Source organism: Danio rerio, chromosome 4, assembly GCF_049306965.1.
Source record: "Danio rerio strain Tuebingen ecotype United States chromosome 4, GRCz12tu, whole genome shotgun sequence".
NCBI classification, from domain to species: Eukaryota; Metazoa; Chordata; class Actinopteri; order Cypriniformes; family Danionidae; genus Danio; species Danio rerio.
Genome location: NC_133179.1, coordinates 16967160 through 16989952, shown reverse-complemented (window position 1 = coordinate 16989952; position 22793 = coordinate 16967160). Strand labels below are relative to the sequence as shown.

Genomic DNA, 22793 nt, shown 5'->3' with positions numbered 1-22793 from the left:
ATATGGTTCATACGTATGTTTAACTTTTTAAAATGAAAACACACACAAGAAGTAAAATGGCATGATACATTGGATTTTTGGTTTTGCTTAAATGAGAAGTCTTGTTTTCTATTATGGATTTATGTGGTTGTTCTTTGTAAACAATGGAAGATGTTTTTTGGAAGTAACTGTGTCAAGATTTAAGCTTAAACTCTCTTATTTTTATATATATATGTTGAGAAAACAAGGCGTTTATAATTTGCTTCATTTTAAAAGTAAAAATAATCGTGATTTACCGATTGTTCACTCTAATGTCGTTCATAACATGACACATATGAACAAATATATTTTAGGCTTTTATTCACTATATATATATATATATATATATATATATATATATATATATATATATATATATATATATATATATATATATATATATATATATATATATATTTACAGTATATTTATATATAATATTTTTAATTTGACCGTAAAACACACACAGAGCAATACAAAAAGCAACAACAACTATAAAGACAGAAAAGAAACAGCATACAAATGTATGTTTTACACATATTTCTAGGCCAGTGGGCACAGGCTATATGGTGATCTTGCAAACAATGACAGGGTCATACCTTTAAACTGTTATCCTTGGCATTTGACAGATAATTAAAAAAGGGTTTCCAGGTGTCTTTGAAACCAGCAATTCTAGCAGAAAAATTGTATCAAAGTCTCTCTGAATGTAAAGTGCTAGAGAATTCTGAGCCAGGATTTAAATAGTGCTTTATTTACAAATAATCTTTGATCAGCAAACAAGTTTTCAACCATGTCTGCTTCACACAACAGAATAAATGCCAATGTATCTTATTGAAGCTCGAACACTCCATTTGACATGCAAGATTAACCCTTATTGGTTCTTGTGTGTCCATTTCAAAGATATCTTCTGATCATTGTTTATATTTGAATAAAATACCAAATTAAATCTGTTCATCATATAAGCTGATTGTATTTCAGAGGACTTGGATTACCTGCTCAAATTATATGGATTTATTTTTTTTTACTTTATAAATATTTTAAAGCATTTTAAAGCTTTGGGTGATGAGATGACTTCGGTAATACAGATTGAAAGACTGAGATTTTTGAGGACTCATTCTATCGAAAAATTTTTCAGTGTTTGGGGTTTATTTCTAAACTATCTAGATGAGCAGCCACTCAAACTCTGATGATACTTCAGAGACTTAATTTACTTATTATACATATTTAATTATTTAATTTTACTTCTTTATTCTATTTTCTGTTGTCACTTGCTAAACTGTGATGTCATTGTTATTTGTTCATTGACTCATTGTATGGGATTTGTCCGAGACAGTGCCTAGTGTTGTGTGTGTTTGTGTATGTGTGTATATATGTATGTGTGTCTTTGTGGTTGTTCTTGAAAAATCCAATAAAATACAATTATTAAAAAAAGGACAGAAATCTTTCAGATTTTATTACAAATATTTTCATTAGTAAACAAATGAACACATTCCTTATAGGTTTGGAATGACATGATGGGGATCAAATTAAATGTTTATTAATAGGCTAAGACTAATAATCAAAGCCACTTTTCTTCTCGTGTAAATCTATGTTGATTTTGGAGTTTTTAAAAGTTTTTTACTTGTAAACAAGGTTTCTATTCACAGTATAGAATATTAAATGCCAATTCAGTTTGCATATAATGTCCACTTGCAAGTTATGTTGGGTGCATGTTTCTCTACTACTTAAAAAAAAGTTGCAACATCTGTGCTTGATCACATGACCTTAAATCCTACCACACTACCTCATAAATCACATGTAGTGTTTTGAATAAGTGGAACATTCCCAGACAAAAAGTGGTCTGAATAACGCAGCACAAAAGCATAAGTACTGAACAGACTAATGTCAAACTTCTTAAACATAACACACCTGTAGTGAGGCAGTTTTGACTATGAATATGCATACTCTATATATAAGTTATTTATGATAGCTGTGGGGTCAGTTTACACTGCATTTGTTGTTTAATATTGTAAGATCTATCTTGTTTTAAGTATGATTATAGATTTTGTTGTTTGAGGCAGAGAAAGTTGAAGTGTCAGCACTGCACTTTTTTTCTCTGCAGAGACTAATCAGACTTGCTGTGACAAACCCCAGAGCTCAAGATCCCGAAAGGCAAGAAGGTAGAGCAAAAAAAAAGGAGAAAGTGAGACTGAGAATGTGGAAGTTTCCCTTTCTTCTCTTGATTATTAAAAGCCCACTATTATAAGGCTGATTCTGGGTTCTGTGAAACACCTCAGTTGGATGAGTTTGTTGTCTGAGCCGCAGACAAAAAGAAGTCAAAGCTGAGGGTGTGTAACGTCCTGGCAGGAGCTGATAGTTGGACACAGAAGGACTGTGTCTGTGAAAAATCACTTCTCAAGTTGATTTAAGCTCAGTCCTGATAATGGTTGTCACTATGAGCCATCTGACACTGGTCCACTGGTTCTGCTGATAGGATACAGACTGAACATCCTTCCTGTTCAGTCAGATTTGAGCTGTTTTTCCTTTGATCCAAGTAGTGGACAAAGAAAATTTACAGCTGTAAAAAACATTTTAACAGTCATACAAAATATACATAGATCTGTGTTTAATTAAATTTAAAAAAGTATTATTAAGGCTTTAGCAATGTACAAAAATATAAAGGTTCTTAATCCAAACATGTAAAAGTAAAGAAAATACAAGAGGAAAATACAAATTAAGAAGAAAATACAGAAGAAAATACAAATAAAGAATATACAGTGTATATTAGTGGTGTAACGGATCAGAAATCTCACAGTTTAAATCACACTACTTTTTTTAAGTCACGGATTGGACCATTTTTTGGACCAGCAAAAAAGGGGGAGACAAATGTAAATTGCTTTCCATTTATACGAAAACATTACTGCAAAACAAGCAGAACTTAGAACCTGTAATTGTAATAAAAATCAAGAATGAACCAGCTGAAAAAAGCAAAATATTCAATGTGAAATATGATCTTTGCTACTGTACTATCTAACATCTTGTACAACATGATAATTTTTTTTTTAACTAAAGACTCAACAGTTTACACATAAAACTTCCTGTTTCATCATAAGTGGATCATTTTTTAAAATCCTATTCAGTGACATAATTTTGATGGTTGTTTGTCGCCACCTATTGTTTAAACAATGTAATTGCTACAACATTCACCAGCGTCAAGTTCCATTAAATGGTGATTTTAACCTTTACCATAAACATCAGTGTTTATATCTGAACTGTAGGCTGCTATCCCAGTGCCTCTGTGTTATTTAATTGTTTGTAACTAACTGGAAAAAGTATAAAAACTGAATCTCTCTCGATTAAACGCAGATTTGAATGCAGCACTTCGAAGGATTAATAAGCACATGTAAATCAATATCATGTATCTTTGAACTTCTCATTTCTCATGAATTGAGATTACTATTTTTTATGTTAAATTGTGCAGCTTTACACTGAATGCATTTAATGCAGGATAAACAAAAAATGACAGAAAACACTTTTAATTAATAACCTAAGAAAGCATTGAGGCCCACCACAATTTTTTTTTCCCTTTTACAGGGAAGCCAAAATGCTTTCATGCACATGATTTAAATGACGCGGGAGGCGATCTCTCTGCAATTATTATAAATGTTGGATTAACCTACAAGTTCAAAAAAGTTATTAATCTGCGGTTCATGTGTGTTCCAAACTGTGGGTTGTGATCCATACGGATTATGGATCAATCGTGATGTGTTACACCCCTAGTGTTCATATACATATGCTAACAATGTACACATAATTTTACAAACTACTCTAAAATACCCTCTATATATATTTATATATATACTTTTAAAATATATTCCTGTGTATCTATTTTTAAATTGTTTATATTAGACTAAGTATTAGAAATCACAAAAAATTGTGATTATGTAAACATAGATTACAACTATTGACACAAATATTGACTGCATAATGTGAAATTGAATGCAGCAAAAAAGATTTCTGAAGTATTTCATACTGAATGCAAAACATTGCAACACAATGTATGATGTCAGTATGATACAGTTTAACATTTAATATAACAGTGTCGTAAAACATGTACTGTATGCATGCTAAAACCACACTTTACGTACTGTAAAAATACTGTCAAGTTACATTGCATTGTAACATTGTATATTTATTTAGGTGTTTGTCACATGAAGTAAAACAAAAACACTTATTATTATCTTGCACTGTAAAATATTTGACTTAGTATATACTTTCACAGTAAGGTACTGTATGTAAGTTCACAGTTAATTACTGTGAGGTACTTCATAATAACAATATTTCTGTATTTTTTTTCTAAATATCAAAACAAAAGTGCCTGTACTAGCATAAACGTTAATGTGTATTAATTTCTATGTTGAATAAAATATTAATAGTGTTTCCTATAACTAACGTGCCTAAGATATAGCCATTTTTACAATAATTTGCTCTAATCATGATGATTAATTTCACAATAAAATTCTGAATGCGTAAAATTTTACAGTTAAATCCTGTAAAGTGACACTAATGTAATTTACTGTGGAAAAATTACAGTATAACATGTCGTAAAATTCATGTCGGGAATTTATTACAGTGTGCAGGTGCTTCTACAGTATTCGCCAAAAGACATTTTGAAATTGGAGAATGTAAAAATTTGGACCCAGCCTGCATTTTCCCAACAAAGCCATGACACCATCAATCTGTCTAGTCTGTTTGCCTGCCTCCTATAGCAGCCTGTGGTTTGTTGACAGGACGCAACTCAAATGCAGCAACAGCTTCCCATGATCCCCCGGCAAACAGAATGGGTCATGATGACAGCCTGTAAAGCACAGAGGGCTTTTCATCCTGTTGACCAAATCCTAAGGCTCAAAACATGTAGTCTGGCTTCATTCCTGGTGGGAATACATATCGTTGAAAGAGTTTATGCGGCTCAACTAGAGCATAGCACAGGGCCGCGGGTTCAATTCCCAGAGACACATAAGCATAAAACAACCCCGAATGTGCTATAAATCCACCAAATGCTTAAATGTGAAAGGGCAAAGTGATTCTGCTGTGTGTTTGCTCAAAGCGTCTCTGGGTCAAAGGTAATTAAAGGTGTCTGAGTGGATGGATGTTGAGTGTATCCAGGCCCAAAACCGTAGCATTAAATTAAATAGCAAGGCCAGTAAGTTGTTGCTTTGAAATGCCATCGAAGAAAACTACAATTTCTCATTGTTTTTGTTGAGACATGGATACCCGGTCGAGCTGAGGAAACCTCAGAAAATTGCTTCAACATGCTCTCCTGCGATGCGGATCAACAGGAATCTGAGGTTGTAGGTCATCTTGTGTGAGCTGCGGGAGACAAATTCTGCTTTTTGCATTTGCATTCGTTTTCGATTATCCTGCCTGTTTATGGTTTCTCAATGCAACGTGTCACCGAATTCATCGTATATAAGTCTGCACTGAGCTGAAATTTATGTATCGCTGTCTTCCACTGCTTGAAGAATTGAGAAAAGCTCTTTTGCAGAAGGTTGTCAAGGTCAGTTCTTGGGTTTCCAGAGTTTAACAACAGAGGCGCAGCGGCTATTCGGCGTCCGAGTGACGTGGCCGCCCGGAGGATTTGAACTACTGTAATTATGCCGTATGTTGATTACATGGACCTGAGATGACCCTGAAATGTCGAACTGAGCTCTGGGAGTCACTGTACCTACTTTACAATTTCCTCATCATTCAGCGACGTCCAGACATATGTTTATCTGCGGGCTCATGGACAGCTTTGTGCACTCTTTCTGAGAAAGCAGACAAGTTTTATTTTTCCCTGACTGAAGGCATGAATGAGTTTGGAGTTTAACACCAGGTCAGCTATGAAGAGTTTTTAAAGATAGAGTGTGCAGGGTCTTCAAACTGGGACTTCCAGGGGGCTACATGGTATGTTTGACGCCCAATTTTTCTGTTATACTCTGAGCAAAGTTGTTGTTCGTTCTTCTTTAAGGGTGACAAAAAAGGAAATACCTCAGTTAATTACTCAGCATACTGGGGGCTCTATTTTAACGATCTAGCTCTAGGAACAATTAAGTCTAAAGCGCATGGCGCAAAAGCATTAAGGGCGTCTCCGAATCCACTTTTGCTATATTAAGGATGGGAAAATAAGGTTTATGCCGTGGCGCATGGTCTAACAAGGTTATGCTTATTCTCTTAATGAGTTTGTGTGTTGTGAGGGTGTGTTAAACCACTTAGTCTCATCTCACATTCCCTTTAAGAGTCAGTTTCGCCGCGCAATGGAATGTTTGCTATTTACATGGCGGACTTTGTAAGTGGAAAAACTGAACGCTTCACTTGTGACAAAACAGTTAAACAGACCATATGCAGCGCAAGGATAAAGAACAAGCCTTCTCCATTCGGCCTCTATACTTTCTCTTTACTTGTTTACTTTCGTGGATAAGGAAATGGTGTTGTACGCGCTCCACTGAAGTCATCTATTAGCCTACATTTTTAATTTTGTTTGTTAAGCACAAAGATTTGTTTCAAGACTATTTCTAAATTCAGTTCTAAATTCCAACATACTAATAAATGAACAGTAATAACAAAATGTGGTTAAAACACATCCAAACACACGTCCTATTTTTATGCCATATATGCTGATGCATCCTGTATGTCTCCAAAACCCGACTGGTGGACAAATCTAAATTTGTTTTTATTAAAACAAAAATAAATATAATAAATAATACCACTAATAATAATAACAACATTATAATAAAAATGACAAATTAATAAACTAAAAATTAAATGAAGGCTTGAAGGCAGTGATTTTTATATTTATGTATCAAACAATAATTTTTGTAACACTTTAATCCTTAATTGTTTTATATATGTTAAGATATTTGTGTATTGCTGTACATCCTATGTGTATTAAGGAATTGAACCTGCATAGGCGCATAATTAACGAGCTCTGCGCTGGACTTTAGAGCAGCTTTTGGTCAATGGCGTGCTCTATTCCTTTTCTCAAAATAGCAACCGCCAACAATGCGCCTTAACACACCTCCTTTTTTAGACCAGAACACCAATGAGTCCACAAAGTGGCACAAATGGAAATGCTATTTAAACAATGTGGTGCAAAACGTGAAAATTAGAGTTGCGGTAGTCTGAAAATAGCAACAAATCGCGACAAACACGTCTAATCTTACTGTGCCGGGTATATAATAGGGCCCTGGGAGTAAACAACCACCCAAATTTGATGACTAAATACAGTTGAAGTCAAAATTATTAGCCTCTCTCTGAATTTTTATTCTTTTTTAAATATTTCCCAAATTATGTTTACCAGAGCAAGGAAATTTTCACAGGGTGTCTGATAATATTTTTTTCTCCAGGAGAAAGTCTTATTTGTTTTATTTCAGCTGGAATAAAAGCAGTTTTTAATTTTTTCAAACCCATTTTAAAGTCAAAATTATTATCCCCTTTAAGCTAAATATTTTAAAAAAATTATTAAATTAAAAATTATTCTGACTTCAACTGTGTGTGCTGTTCATATTCCTTTCAATAACAAAATACATATAAAACTTTTTAAAAAGCCTCAAAGCCACACATATGTAATAAATCATTACCATCGACATTTAGGTTTGAAGGTGTTTACCAATTTCCGCTTAGTTTACCAAAGTCCGCTTAGTATGCTGTTTCTAAGTTCATGAGTGACTTCATTTTGGACTGTTTTTTTTTTTTTTTATATGACATCATATTGTGTGTTAGCAATGTCTTAATGTGATTTAATTGCCGTATTGTTCCTGAGATTAATGCCACCATTTATGCCAATTTGAATTCATCTTCAACTTTATGACATTTACTCAGACTTTTGGCTGATGTAATGCATTCTAAATCTTTAAACATTTGAACTAGCGTATTGTATGCCATTGTATGAAGTGTATGTGCTGTATGACTGCATTATATATAGCAAGAAAAATGAACACTGCAATATAAAAAGCTTCTTCAGGTGATTTGAATAGCTCTATTTGAAAATGATTAGTTTTTTTAGATTGACTGGGGTATTTTTTTAAAGGGCAGTGCTTTTATATAAAATATAATAAATTACAGGTATAGAGATATACAGTAGAACAAAGATGCAACTAAACCGTAGTTTGTTTTTCTGAAGAATTTACCAGTATTCAGGTACAAAGAGTAATATAATCAAAGTAAAAACTGCATTGTCTTCTGATATTTAATGTTAACTTGTCTTAAAAACATAAAAAAAATTATTAACTTAAACTTTGCAATTGATCTACAAATCAAATGTGTTGTCAACTGTCACATCTACTATGATCCCTGCTCGACATAGCGCATCCTACTGTTGTGGTGTTGATGCTGAAACTCTAATGAAAAGTCCTTTGCAAGGATCATATTTTGAAGTTTACTATTAGTCTAAGACCCTAAAAAGCAGTAGCCGCAAGAGACCTCTAAAATCTAATACACATAGCTGTGACCCCTGACCTCTTCCTAGTTATCACTGACATCTCTAAGTCACATTCACTCTCTCTACATCTGCCGATTGACTTTTGACCTCTAACCATCACAGTTCCTGAGACGCCGCCCAGCATATCATTCCTCACCTTTAACCCCTTCTCTTCTCCATTTTGCCCCCAGGCCTTCGTCAGCAACATGAAATCGGCCTGTCTCTCCCTGCTTTTGGTGTCTGTATGCTGGGCTCTGCCCTTCCGTCAGTCCGGCTTTATGGACTTTGTAATGGAGGATGAACCGGCTTCAGGAGATGGTCCAGGTCCAGAATTGCCTACCACTCGTAAACCACACGTTGAAAGACTTCCTATGATGCCAGAAGGACCTGAAGTACCTTTCTGCCCCTTCCGATGCCAGTGCCATCTGCGGGTGGCCCAGTGTTCTGACCTAGGTAACCATTTTATTTACTCGAGACTGCTTGGAGATATGAGACTAGAATCATTATAGTTTTTAGGCAACATTGCAAAATGATAAGTGACAATAGCAAACTTGATGACTTCAATCAACAGACCACCCAAAATCTATTCCATTTTTCTGATACCTTATAAAGTGTTCATAACTAGATACTAACTAGCAGTGCCTTAGCAACACCCTAACAACCACCCAGAACAACTTAGCAAAAATGTAGTAACCATCTTATAATATATCCAACATAGACTCTTTCTGAAAACGTAGACCTAAATACGTTTTTGCAGACCACAAATTATGTAGGCAGAGGTGCGTATGGCTGCATTTTATTTTAAAAATGAACGCTACGGGGTGGTATGAAGTCGTTCCTTTTCACAATTACCAGCTGACCGCTTACCTCCATATGGGCGGCTTTGTGGTACGTCGGCAAACTTAAGATGCAGAAAGGAGTTAACCACGACGAGGGGTTTGAGTCTGGTCAAGAATGGTTCGAGAAAGCAGGTAAGACAAAAACAGAATCCATAAAATAAACAAGTAAATAACAGAGTTAGAATGTGGTAAAACGTAGTAAAAATCGGACAGTTCTATTCTTTTCCTGAATTGCTTTTGAAAATTGTTGGTTGGGTTTAGGGAAGTGGGTGGGCGGGTCAACCAATACAATTGGTTGGGTTTAGGGAAGGAGGAGGGTGGGTCAGTCAATTGGTCAGTCAGTCAGTCAGTCGACAGCGGCCACTAGTGGATTTACATGAGAACAGCAGGTTCGAATGGTACTCGTAAGACAAACTTGAAATCTGAAAAAGCGTACACAGCAGCCTCTGGTTGATAAAGCGGAAGGTTTTCAGAATGAGCCTAGGTTGAATTGATCTGATGGTCCATTCATTTCTTTTTCTTTTGACCTGCAAAACCTACAAACTTCAAACTGTGTAGCAATGCCCCAGCAGCCACACAGAATGCTAAAGAATGCCCTTGCAACATCCTAGCAAACACAGAGATCACTCAGTCACCTGCCTAGCAATTATCCAAAACACTGTTGCATAGATCTAGCAAATAGTCTAGAGTAACTTAGAAGGAAAACATCTATAATAAGTATGCATATTATTAATGCCTTGGCTACACATTAGCAACTGACTTAAGTTTAAAAAAAACCTTGCAAAGCCCTGTCAAGCATCTGTTAGCCTTTCTGATGGTCCCTCTGCCTGTGTCTAGACCACGGATGTCAAACTCAATTCCTGGAGGGCCGCAGCCCTGCACAGTTTAGTTCCAACCTTAGTTATACAAACCTGATCAAACGAATTGAACCAGCAACCTTCTTGCTGTTAGGTGATCGTGCTACCCACTGTGCCACCGTGATGCCCAACTCTTAATATTTCTTAAAATATAAAAAAAAAATTCCTTTTCAAGGCAACATCCGAGTTTAAGTTCAATACAGTTTACTTAATAGTCATGCTAGTTATATTTCTTTCTTTGTTTTCCTTCGATGGGAGTTTGGTCCTATGCCTGATGTCAGTTTTGTCATGACATCAACCGTCAAAGGCCAAGCAGCCTTTATGTTTGATCTGCCCATTGTTGAGTCACCACCGAATTACTAATGTCACTGCTTCAAAACCACTTTAAATGTTTTCATATGCTGTTAACTGCACTCACTTCCGTAGACGACTAGGCACTAACCTCCAGACGGCTGCCTTATTTTCCTAATTGAATCCCCAGGCATGTGTGAGTGTGTATGTTAATACTTATGAAAGTCAGGTCTCCTGTTTTATTAGGTTACTTCCAAACATTACCACTTCTCTTCCTGTAAAACTGCCCTCTGTCACTAGTGATTTAATAAAAACAAAAACACAGACACAGAGTCAGCAAACCCTTCAGATTGTTTCGATAATAAAGTTTAATTTTCTTCATGATTAAATCTTTTTTTATTACTTCTAAAAAATAAACTCAAAAGATTTTAGCATTCAATCCTTCTAGAAATATGTACATTTGTTTATGTTCTATAGGTATAAAATATATAAACAGTACATAACAATATTTTCACGGCATCATTTGGGAGAAGTCAAATAAAACCATACAGCAACATGAACATTTGGAATACCACAGATTTTGATTAAGGGTGTGTTGTTCACACTTGGCAGGATTGGTTAGTTTAAAATGGGTCTCTGTCCGCTTCCATATGCTTTCTGGTACAATTTGAATGAAATATGAACACAACACAGACTAAAAACTTCAAATAAATCATAAACAAGACATGATGTCACAAAATATGACCCTTAAGGAGACCAAAAGTCATTAAAAGTCACAAAGTGTGGACAAATTGAATCATTTTCTTCTTATTATAGTCCTGACCAAATAAACCAAGGGAAGAGTCTACAAATCCTAAGTTGGAGGAACATTTTAAAGATGTGTTAAATGGGTATCATGATCATTTCCCTAACCCCAGGCCATCCATGACTTTCTTGCTTTAGCTGTAGCGGTAATTTAGGTTTAGAGGAAACAGTTTTTACTCTATTAAATGTATGTGGAAAAAGGGCTCAATGTCGGCCATTTTACTATTCCATAATTTATTTAGTAGTCTAATTAAGACGACATTAAAGTATTTTCCTCAAATTGATCTGAGAATTCAGAAAGAAAACAAAAATGATATACATTGTCTAAAAGCAAATCTCTAAAAGATGATGTACCTGTACATTTAAAACAATTATTCACCCCTTGGCTATCAAATATGGCTAACACTTTAGAATAATGATTCATTAGTTAATGTATTTACTAACATTAAGTATGAATAATCTTTTGAAGCATTTATTAATCATAGTTCAACATTAACTAATGCACTATTCAAATCCAAAGTTGTGCTATTTAACTTAAAGGGTCATGAAACCCCTTTTTTTGGTTCAAGTCTACCTTTGAATTTAAAAAAAAAAGCTTTGTAATGGGCGTGAAGTGCTGCGAGCAGAGGGAGGAGTGGACATGGCCAGCAAAGCAGGGGAAAAAGGGGAGCAAACAACTGTTGTAAGATGGCTCACAAAATGAGACACAAACCGTTAGGAGACCCATTATTTTTTAGTTAGGTAAAATGCAACAAAAAAATACCAAGTAATTTAATGTCTTGCTATATTCATATTCTATTCTAATATATTTCAACCATTACCGAGACCGATAATCTGGAGGATTTTAAACATGTGGCGAACACAGCAGCAAGGATATAGGCAATGTGTCTGAATGGTAACAAACTCAACTGATAAAAGACAAATTCCGGCATTCTCCAATTCTCGTACAGCTCTTTTGACAAAAAAGCTTGCTGCAAACCAACAGCTTTGCTTTATCGGGCCTGACAAAATCACTTGGAAAAACATGCAACAAACCTTGTGAATCATTGAAACAAACCCTGCTGTATAGACACGGTCTCACAGAGGCACTGGGTCTCACAGCTTGGCAGGTCGGCCTTGCTTTTAGAAAGCACGTGCTCTCATGAATAATTGAGAAGCAGGGTCTTCTCGTTGAATAAGTAAACTCAGCTATGAATAATAATGAGAAACTAACACATCATCACTCCACTAGCAGATTTGCGCTACGTCACCGATTTTGATCTTACCCCAAAAATTATTTTAAACCCGGAAGATGAAATTAGCTTACAACAGCTCAAAATTATCCAGTTTTCCCCACAATTAAAGCTGAAGTGCTAACATTGTCTTAACTGATGCTCAACACACACAAATTTGATAAAACAAAAATAAAAATGTCCCCCAGGGTGTCTTGAACCTTTAAATAAAATTAACAATGATAAATAAATATCATAATAGTTCAATAATTGCTTGTTCATGTTAGTAAATACATTATTTACAGGAATATTATTTTAAAGTGCTTCCCAAAAATGTATATGTTTTTTTTTTTTTTTCAACTGAAGCAAATTTGTAGTTTTAGAATAAATTTTTCTGGATTTTTCCATCTAATGCAGACAAACAGGGCTCAACGTAGATCTTTTTTAAATTTTCAAAATCCATACTTATGCAACTTCAACAAAAATAGTCTTGACCAAGCAAAACAAGAACAGCAGTGCTCAGTTAGAGCCAGTTCCATTCTTTCACAACATTAACACTCGACACTCAAGGAAAAATAAGAAGCCCAAGTAGCTTAGGTCTACTGTTCTCATTTGCTCCACAGGTCTTTTGGCATGAAACAAACCTGGAAAAGAATAGAGGGGGAAAGGTGTGCCGGCGCGCCTGTTCTTCATCTAACTTCACCTCTTTTCAGAGGAATATGTGACCCAGTTAATGCAGCTGTGGGGAAAACCACTTGGAAATAGTGCCAGAAACAAAGAACAACTAACGGCAAAAATGAATTTGTCTGTCTAGGAAAGATTAATTAAGAGATTGATAGTGTTTTTACTTGCTTTCCACATTTAAGCAGTATTTTCTCAGTATTTTTTGTCTGGTAGAAGTGGGATAATTGAAAAAAAAATAATAATTGTTTGAGTGTCTACCAGGAATCTCATTGAAACTGACTAGCAATACAGTTCAAACCTCCCTGAACAAATACAATGACTGTGCACTTTTCTTACTGTATTTAAAAAGTACATATATTTACTACCTATTACTGAGTATACAAATGTTGAAATGTATTAGGCTATATCACATAAAATGTTCAGTGTTTGAACTTTCAGTAATGAAATTTAAACAACAATAAACTGAACTGAACTAAACTGAACTCTGAAATCTGATCTTTACTAGAACTATGTTCTGCTTTGACACAATCTACATTGTTAAAACGCTATTTAAATAAACATGAATTGAATTGAAATTTAGATTTAATATAGAAAAACATGAAATATGTTAGCAGTTTTAAAATGTTAGTAGCATGCTAAAATATGTTGACAATATGCTAACAATGCATTAAAACATCCAGTGTGCTAAAACATTCTAACAATGCACTAGAAGATGTTAGCAACTTCCTAAAACATGTTTAAGTATGTTACTTTCTGTTCAAAATGTGTTTAATCAGTGACTATAAGATGAATCAATCGCCCAAAGCCTCAAACTGTAATGTAAATATAAAACGTAGACTCAGCTATGTTATACTGTTAGAACATGTATTTAATATCTAATTGAGGGCCAAATCTGCAGCATTTAGGAAAATGTTGGCAAAGTGCAAGCATGCTAATAATGTATCTTAATATGCTAGGGATGTGCTAAATGTTAGCAACCTGCTTAATTGTGCTTTATATACCAGCAATGTGCTAAAACTGAACTAAAACAGGCTAGAAATGTACTAACAACGTACTAGAACATGTTAGCAACTTGCTACATGTTTAAGCACAAGTACGTTACTTAAAAATATATAACAAATTGTATTTAATGAGTGAGTAGTGTCATCATGTATAGTCCATGATGAAAACAAAGAGTAGTTCCAGCCACAGTGCTTCTCTTCAGAAAACATTTTATTACTAAACACTAAAGAAAATTACAAAAAAAAACATTAGCAATGGGCTACAGCATGCTAGTAATGTAACTAATTAAACATGCCAAATAATGCTACTAGCAATGTGATAAATGTATTAAAAACATACTAGCACTCTTGTATGTATTGTGGACTAAACAGCGTCTCGTGTTTTAATTCCTCACCTATAAAATTAGTAGTTAAAAAGGAATGGATTTAGCATCCGCGAGTCACAGGTTTTACGCTATTTGCTGCTCTTGTTTTCAAATCACTTGCTGATTTTAGTGGCTAAATATTATTTAACCACAGAGGACTATTTGTTTTTGAATAGTTTAATGTGTTTGTTCCATCAGGGTTGCCAGTGAGCTTAACATTTGTTTCACTTTCCAGCTTGTTTACTAAGATTGGGCAGTTTTTATTGTGTTATTACGGCTTTTTTTGGATTACATACTGATAAAATATTCCATAATAAAACACTTTGACCTACATCGATTGGCTGAGATGTGTAGCCACTACAAAATTAGACTAAACAAAGCTGAAGGATCATTTGTGAGGCATCTCGGCAGCAGTGATATTTCCAATTGTGATCTCTGTGTCCTTTGTCCTGTGGCTATATAATTAACATGGACATATTCCTAAACTGTTTATACACATCTGCTGATGAGGAAACTCACCGCTAAACAAAACCAAGCGATGTTTGTGTGTGGCTCTGCCTAAAAAGCTTTTAGATTTGTTGGAGCAGATTTATGTATGTGTATGTGTGTGTACATGCTATTTTTTCTTACATTAAAGAAAACACTGTGGTATACAGTGGCCCCAAAAAGCTTTTTGACACACAAACATGGACAAAAAGTATATATTTTATCATTTAATGATGTCAGTTTCCTGTTTTGTTTCAAACAAAGTGTTTATGCTCTTAAATTATTTTTATGGCACTTGGCTTGATGTTTTTGTTATATAATGCCAAGGCATTGGTAAATGTGAAGGCATGGCTTAAAAACAATTTTGCCGTCACTATATTTTCAGTCCATGTAACCTGGTCTGTAACGCATTAATCAAAGGTTACGTCATACTGTCGTCTGATGTTGGCAAAATCAAATTCCCCTTGTGTGGAAATCTTATGTCAGCTTTTGCATTTGACAGCATTGCGCAGCTTTTATAGTCCTTCCAAGAAAAACAGAGACTTTTTGGCATAGGAGTCTTTGATCAACTCAATGAACCTTCAGTTTAGAAACGCTAAAATGTATCTGGACCCTTACTAACTTAATTTAATTTAATTTAATTTAATTTAATTTAATTTAATTTAATTTAATTTAATTTAATTTAATTTAATTTAATTTAATTTAATTTAATTTAATTTTCCCTTATTTTAGGTGTTTTTATTCATTGAACAATAATCAATCACTAAATTTACTGTTAAAGATTTAGTTTTTTTTATAGTATTTAATATATAATTAATAAATATAATAGTAATTAAAGTGCTAAATGAGTCATGCATTTTCAATAGTTCATTTTGATTATATTATATTATATTATATTATTATATTATATTATATTATATTATATTATATTATATTATATTATATTATATTATATTATATTATATTATATTATATTATATTATATTGATTTAATTACTTATAATTAGATATTATCTAGAACTACAATTATTTCCATTCCTGGTCTTAAATTATTATTGAAATGCTTCTTATGTTGCACATGTAGAATAGTAGCTCATAAACACTTCTATAAATGGTTTCATCTATACAATGATGGCTGGAGCTCACATTCTTTCTGCCGTTTAAATGTTTTCCAGGAATGTCGCGGCTCCATTTACTGCGAGAATTTATACTCTTGAAGGATTCTTGTGTTAGTATCCGAGTGTGTTGTGTTAGTGTTGGATCCATACGTCTACAGCTGACATGATGTCAAAGTAGACTCTAGCCACAGAAGCCCAGATCAGCTCATATCCCATTTCAACAATGCCATTTTTTCTCTCACTAAATTGCATTTCTCTGTCTTTAAGGTCTGAAGACTGTTCCAGAAAAAATTCCACTTGATACCACTCTCCTGGACCTGCAGAACAACAAGATCACGGAGATTAAAGAAAACGACTTCAAAGGCCTGAAGGGTCTCCAAGTGAGTTTTTCAATCACTCTCTCCTTTCCTTGTTCTCTTTTCTTTTAACTGCATTTTCTCTAATTGAATCGTGGAAGCAGTGGCATTTCTCTGTCTGCTTTTAAACCTCACTGGCTTCTTTATTAGTAGAGCCCAGCTAGTACCAGATTGGACCCACTTTTACCTTCAAAACTACCTTAATTCTTCAAGGCAATAGATTCAACATCGTCCATATTGACACAATCTCAGATTTAAATGTACAAAACTGTAACTAGTCCTGTCACTGCCTTTACAGGGTCCATACTGGTATCTTAAATATATATATATATATATTAGTATCTAAAGGTTACAAATTTGTGCCTAAAAAGTACAAAGATGTACATTTTTAAAAGATTAAAAGATCCCACCCTAGTGACTGCTTTGTATTTTTATTTATATTATATTATGTGATCTACCACATCTCAAAGGTGCTCTAACATCCCAAAGAAATCTAGAGTGTGCAGACTATTTGTTAAAGCTGTGGCCAAAATTTGTTCAAGAAATTACGTGAATTGTGAGATATTCAAAATGCATTAACAGCAGATGACGCTGTTTGTTTTACAAACAGACGTATTCTGCTCATCTCCAATTCCGTAAGTCTAAAATAATCATTCATAAAATTAGGAAAGTTTAAAGTGAATTACAAGACATTAACCTTGTGACATAAAAGCCAACTTAAGGCCCAGTCAGATCACACGATTTTTATTGTCTGTTACGAAAGTCACTATTTCAGTTTATGTAATTTTTTTTCTGATAAAATCTTGACCTGTTGTGGGTAACAAATGTGCCAGACTACGCACGCCTTTACGATCAGTCACCCTGTGACATTTACGACGAGCGTTATTTCCCAAAGTGTTGCTAAAACAATATTTCTTATCTCAATTTAATTTTTTTCTTATTTCAATCTCATTAAACACTAATGCTTGCAGATAACTAATAACTACGATATTTAAGGGCATTTGTTAAGACTTGGATAGGGTCAAACTTATGATTTCTTTTAAAAATAAATGTATGTTTTTCTGCCAGAGTTGTTTATTAAACAATCCCTCGCCTGAACTTGCTGCGAGTGAGATGGAGAAAATGAAAGCACATCAGCAGCAGCAAGGAAAAATCTAATGCTCAAGACATAATCTTTAAAATAATGACATAGTAAAAAAAATGCAAATATATAACTAGGGTTTGTGATACAACAATCACAAAGAAGCATTCGTTAAATCCTTATTTTTTACAGAGCGTAACAAATCATTCACCTGTATAGTTAAGTAGTGGAGTGGAGCACAAACCAAAATATAATTTGTATATTTTTCTTGGAAAGTAATATTTTTTTTAAACAAATTTCATTTACTGTAATTTTTATCTTACTTTTAAAGTATCTTTGTTCAGTTATCTATAAACAAGAATATAGAATAACATTTGAGGTGAAGCACTACAAAACAAGTCCGCTATATGCCCCAAAACAAATAAAATAATAATCTAGCCTAAAAAAAATTTAAGTGAAATATTCAGTTTCAGAGAAGCCTATATTAAACAGTTTTCACTATTCATGACAATTTTAAATAAGCAGGAAAAGCTTTTGCAAGAGATTCGCAGCACTGAACATGTTCCCAGATTACCTCGGAAGAACAAAGTCTGTTGGAAGGATGAGAGAACTCAGAAACTTGTTGTAAGAATGAAGATGTCTGCCAGTCTGTCAGATAAAATTGATTAAAACACCTTAATATTTTAGTTAAAGGTAAAAAGGTTGTTAAAGTTTGCATGACCAATGATTAATCCACCCATGACTCACCCGTAAGTAAATTAGGCATGTGCTGTTAAAAACTAAACTCGTATTTGTTTATATGTAATCCACTGTGGTCATAAAGGATGGACATGGACAGCAACAATAATCAAGCAGACTAGTTTTAAAATGATGCTCAATTGGTACTTATGGTACTAATTGGTTCCCAAAGTGTACCAATGAAACCTCCCTCACACCTTTAAACCAGCTTTATTGATCACAGATTTTAGGCAGGATTTATCTATTCTTTTTTATGTTTACAACAATTTATGTCCCCATCATCTCAATGCTGCAGCAGAAATTCAGATTCATCAGATCGTTTCCTTTTCCCAATCCCCAATTATACAATTTTTGTGAGAATTTTGGCTTATGTTTTTCGTAAGACTGGTGTGCTCTTCTGCTGCTGTAGCTCATCTGCTTCAAGGTTTACAACAGTAGTTGTAAATTGGTTGGTTGTTTGAGTTGCTGTTGTATTACTGAGCCAGTTTGGTTATTTTCCACTGACCTCTAGTCATTTTAAGTTATATTTTTCAAACATCCTAGATAAACCCAGATGGTTGTATGTGAAAATCAACAAGTCTTTTTGTTTCCATTCTGATGCTTGGTTTTAACTTCAGCAGATCTTCATGAACATGCCTATATGCATTGAGTTGCTGTCATATGATTGGCTGACAAGAAGTTACATTGATTAATTGAACAGATTTACCCAGTAAATTTTTAAGATCAATTGGCTGCTTGCTTTTGTTAACTGGAAGTGAAGGGGAGATATTTTTGCATGACCTTGAAACCAACGTAGAGAATGTGAAGTCCAAATTTCCAAATTAAAACCATCCGTGAGCCTCATTTCGCATAAATTGAAATTCTAAACTAAAAGCAATTATTTTCCCAAAAAACAAATGCTTGAGCAACACTCCAGAGAAAACACTCGAAACGTTGTTGGCCTGCCAAATGTGGAATTGGGTGCTACAACCACAGCAGTCTTTGAAGGCAAATATCGGCTCCAATTTTTCACAAACATGGCAGAAATTCTCAGGAGATCTTCATATACACTTCACAAAATGTCACTTCAGGGAAACTCATGATCCAGAATGCGAACTTCACCTTGCTTCCAATCCAGAAAACAGTGTAAGAAATGTGTCACTCCCAACTGCACAAGTGTAATGATTCATTTTTGGAGCAGATTCAGAGTTCAGTGTCCTGAACTTCAATAATATACAGCCTCCCGTCGAGGGCCCTTTGTGTTTCTCGCTTTCCAAGCTCAACATCCACAAGGCGCCTGGATCCATTAGGCGCCAATGAGAAATGAATGCAAGTAGTACAGAAAGTGAGAAAACGCTGCCAAAATGCTATGCGAGCCGTCGCTATTTAATTATCCTAGTGAAAATAAATGAAGATTTTATTAGTTGGAATGTACTATAGATTACGGTGACTGAACGTTTGGTTGCTTAAAGCTGAAACTGCATGCATTGCAACACTAATAACTAATATAATGTGCTCTTTTTAGACGCTCATCTTGGTCAACAATAAGATCACTATCATTCATGCGAAGGCGTTTTCTTCTCTGATCAATCTGGAGAGACTTTACCTGTCTAAGAACCTCCTGAAGGAAGTTCCTGCAAACATCCCGAAAAGCCTGCAGGAGCTGCGCATTCATGAGAACCAGATTAACAAGATCAAGAAGTCTTCTTTCGCTGGCATGGCCAATGTCATCGTCATGGGTAGGAGATTTTGTCTATGATAACTAGAAATCTGTCAAGTAACTTGTTTGAATTGCCACATTTTAGGGTTGCTGCTTTGTTACTTGGTTGTTATCTTGATTTGCAAAAGTTATACTTATAGGTTATGGGGTAATCAGTATCTAAAACTAAAATCATGTTTTGACCATTGTTTTATTCAATTTAGTTTTATTGCAAATTTGTGTAAATGTACATACTTTCAGTTTATTTATTATTTTAAGTACTTCATTTAATTTTGCATGATCAAAAACAATATAAAACATTATTAAAAAACAATAACTTTGTTAGGTGTGTAAATTATATTTTAAAAATAATACTTTTTATCATTATGTAGATCAGGGATGCCCAAACTTTTTTCGTATGAAGGGCCAAAAACCAAATATCATTGAGAGCCGTGGGCCGGAGATAAATATGGCAAACTATTTTACATTAAGTTGCTGTTGGTAATTTCTTAATTTATTTCATAATATTTAAAAATAAATAGTAAACATCACTTTGAATCGTATTAACTAATGCAGTATAACTTTTTAACAATAACTTAATGCATTAAAAACATTTATAACACAGTGATGAATCAGTAAGTCAGTATCCGACCGTATGTACATTTTAAACTTAACTAACGCATTTAAATTGAAACATTCAATTTCAGTTCGCTTTTTAGTAGCTTAACAATAAAACCATCAAATAAAAGGTTAGACTAAATTTGAAATGACAATACCTAAACTATCCCCATCATTCTCTTCCCAGATGGGATGGTGGGCCAAATCAAAGGTTACCATGGGCTAACATCACTGATATATAGGTTCATTTTGGGATTATTTGTATTACTTTTTTTGTTGGGTGATGATTATATTATATATTTGTTTAAGTTTATTTAATTGTGTATACTATATTGTATTTTATTTAGTTGTAGAGTTTTGTATATACTTATGTATTTTTCTTTTTAATTAATTCTGTTCTGCACTTAAAACCACATTTATAAGTAACAACAAGTGGTGGAAAGAGTACTGAAAGTTTTGATAAAAAAAAAAAAGTACCACTGCTTGCCTAAAAATGTAGTGCGAGTAAAAGTATTTGTTGTAAATATTACTCAAAGTATGAGTAAAAAGTAGCCCTTTAAAAGTACTCAAGAGTAGTGAGTATTATGCTGTAAAAAGCTGATGCATTTACCTCTAATTTATGGATTTGTGTAAACGTAACATTCTTTAGTGCATGTTGTGCAGGCACACAACATCATAAGGTGTTAATATTAGGTTTGATTTAGGTCGTACCACCAGGTGACCAAAATTCAATGTCTATCCAGTGTCTAAGGACAATGTTATTTTGACGTCCAAGTCAAATGACGATGATATTTGGTTGATTTTAGGTTGTGTTAAAAAGTGACCAAAATCTAGCATCGTGCCAACATCTTAAACCATCGTCATATTGATGTCAAATACTGACATTTATATGTCAGGTATGGCAACCAAAATCCAAAATCTAATAGACGTCATACTGGTAACATCCACACAACATCAAGCTGTAACATCATTAGACATTAACATTTGGTTAATTTTAGGTTGGACATTGGACTTTGACATTAGCCTGACGTTGGGTTCTGACATAAAACAAACAAAATATCCCAATGACATTGGGGTACAACGTCAATCTGACGTCATCTTGACGTCTTGTGCCTGCTGTGTGTTTAAGCCCAGTTCGGTCACCATACAGTCAACATCCACCATCTTCTCATCACACGCTTCTAAACAGGCTCTGGGTCAATGCGTGTAAAGATTTTGGACATACTTTCAAACTGTTTGCTGCTATTATAAAGCGCCCATGTCTTGAGGTTGATCCTTATGATGTGATTTATCTTCTATGTGCGATTTGATTGGACAGGAATCACAGGACTTACTTTTCTAATTCCCATAGATAAGAAAAATGGTGCAGGTTGAAGGAAAGTGGTGCAGTGAAAGTAACAAGACTGCACTAAAAATGTACTTAAGTGAAAGTAAAAGTACACAATTTTAAAACTATTTAGTGAAATACAATTTCTGAGAAAAACTACTCAATTACAGTAGTTTGAGTATTCGTAATTTTTTACTTTACACCACTTATAACAACTGATTTTTTTTTATTAAAACATACATTTTTTAATATAACAAACATCTTTATTTTTTTATTGTAGATTTGTATATGCATGTGTATATTGCATCTGTATGTACCTTCCTGTTAATTTAATTTTATTAATGATCAAATCAGTAAAGTGACAATATTGCAAATGTACATATGGCAAAATGTAAACAGTGCACATTTGGACTGTGTCCCTCTTCCAGAGCTGGGCTCGAACCCTCTGAGTAGCTCCGGAGTCGATAATGGGGCTTTTGCTGATCTGAAGAGGGTCTCTTACATCCGAATCGCCGACACCAACCTCACCTCTATTCCCAAAGGTACTGAATCACCTCTAAAGTGAAGACTAACGAACATCCCTTTCACCTCAATGCATCAATACAGCGCATTAATCTGTGTCAAAATGCCCAGGTCTGCCCAGCTCGCTATTCGAACTTCACCTGGATGGAAACAAGATCACCAAAGTGACCGCAGACAGTCTGAAGGGCCTGAAGAACCTGTCCAAGTAGATACATATTTATCTTCATACTGTCAAAAAATAAACAAATCATTTGTGTAAGGGGTTAGCACTGTCACCTCACAGTAAGAAGGGCACTGGTTTGAGTCCCGGCTGGACCCAGCATTTCTGTGTGGAGTTTGCATGCTCTCCCCGTGTTTGTGCA

At 34.4% G+C, this 22793-nt stretch overlaps 1 protein-coding gene across 1 annotated transcript in view; it reads left to right on the top strand.

Moving 5' to 3' along the window:
• The window catches only part of dcn (decorin), a 38037-nt gene that overhangs the window by 3889 nt on the left and 11355 nt on the right, over positions 1-22793 (top strand). Inside the window, 5 exon segments of the mRNA NM_131697.1 lie at positions 8647-8908; positions 16379-16491; positions 19791-20004; positions 22338-22451; positions 22543-22636. Coding sequence (NP_571772.1) covers positions 8662-8908; positions 16379-16491; positions 19791-20004; positions 22338-22451; positions 22543-22636 — 782 coding nt within the window. The 5' untranslated portion in view covers positions 8647-8661.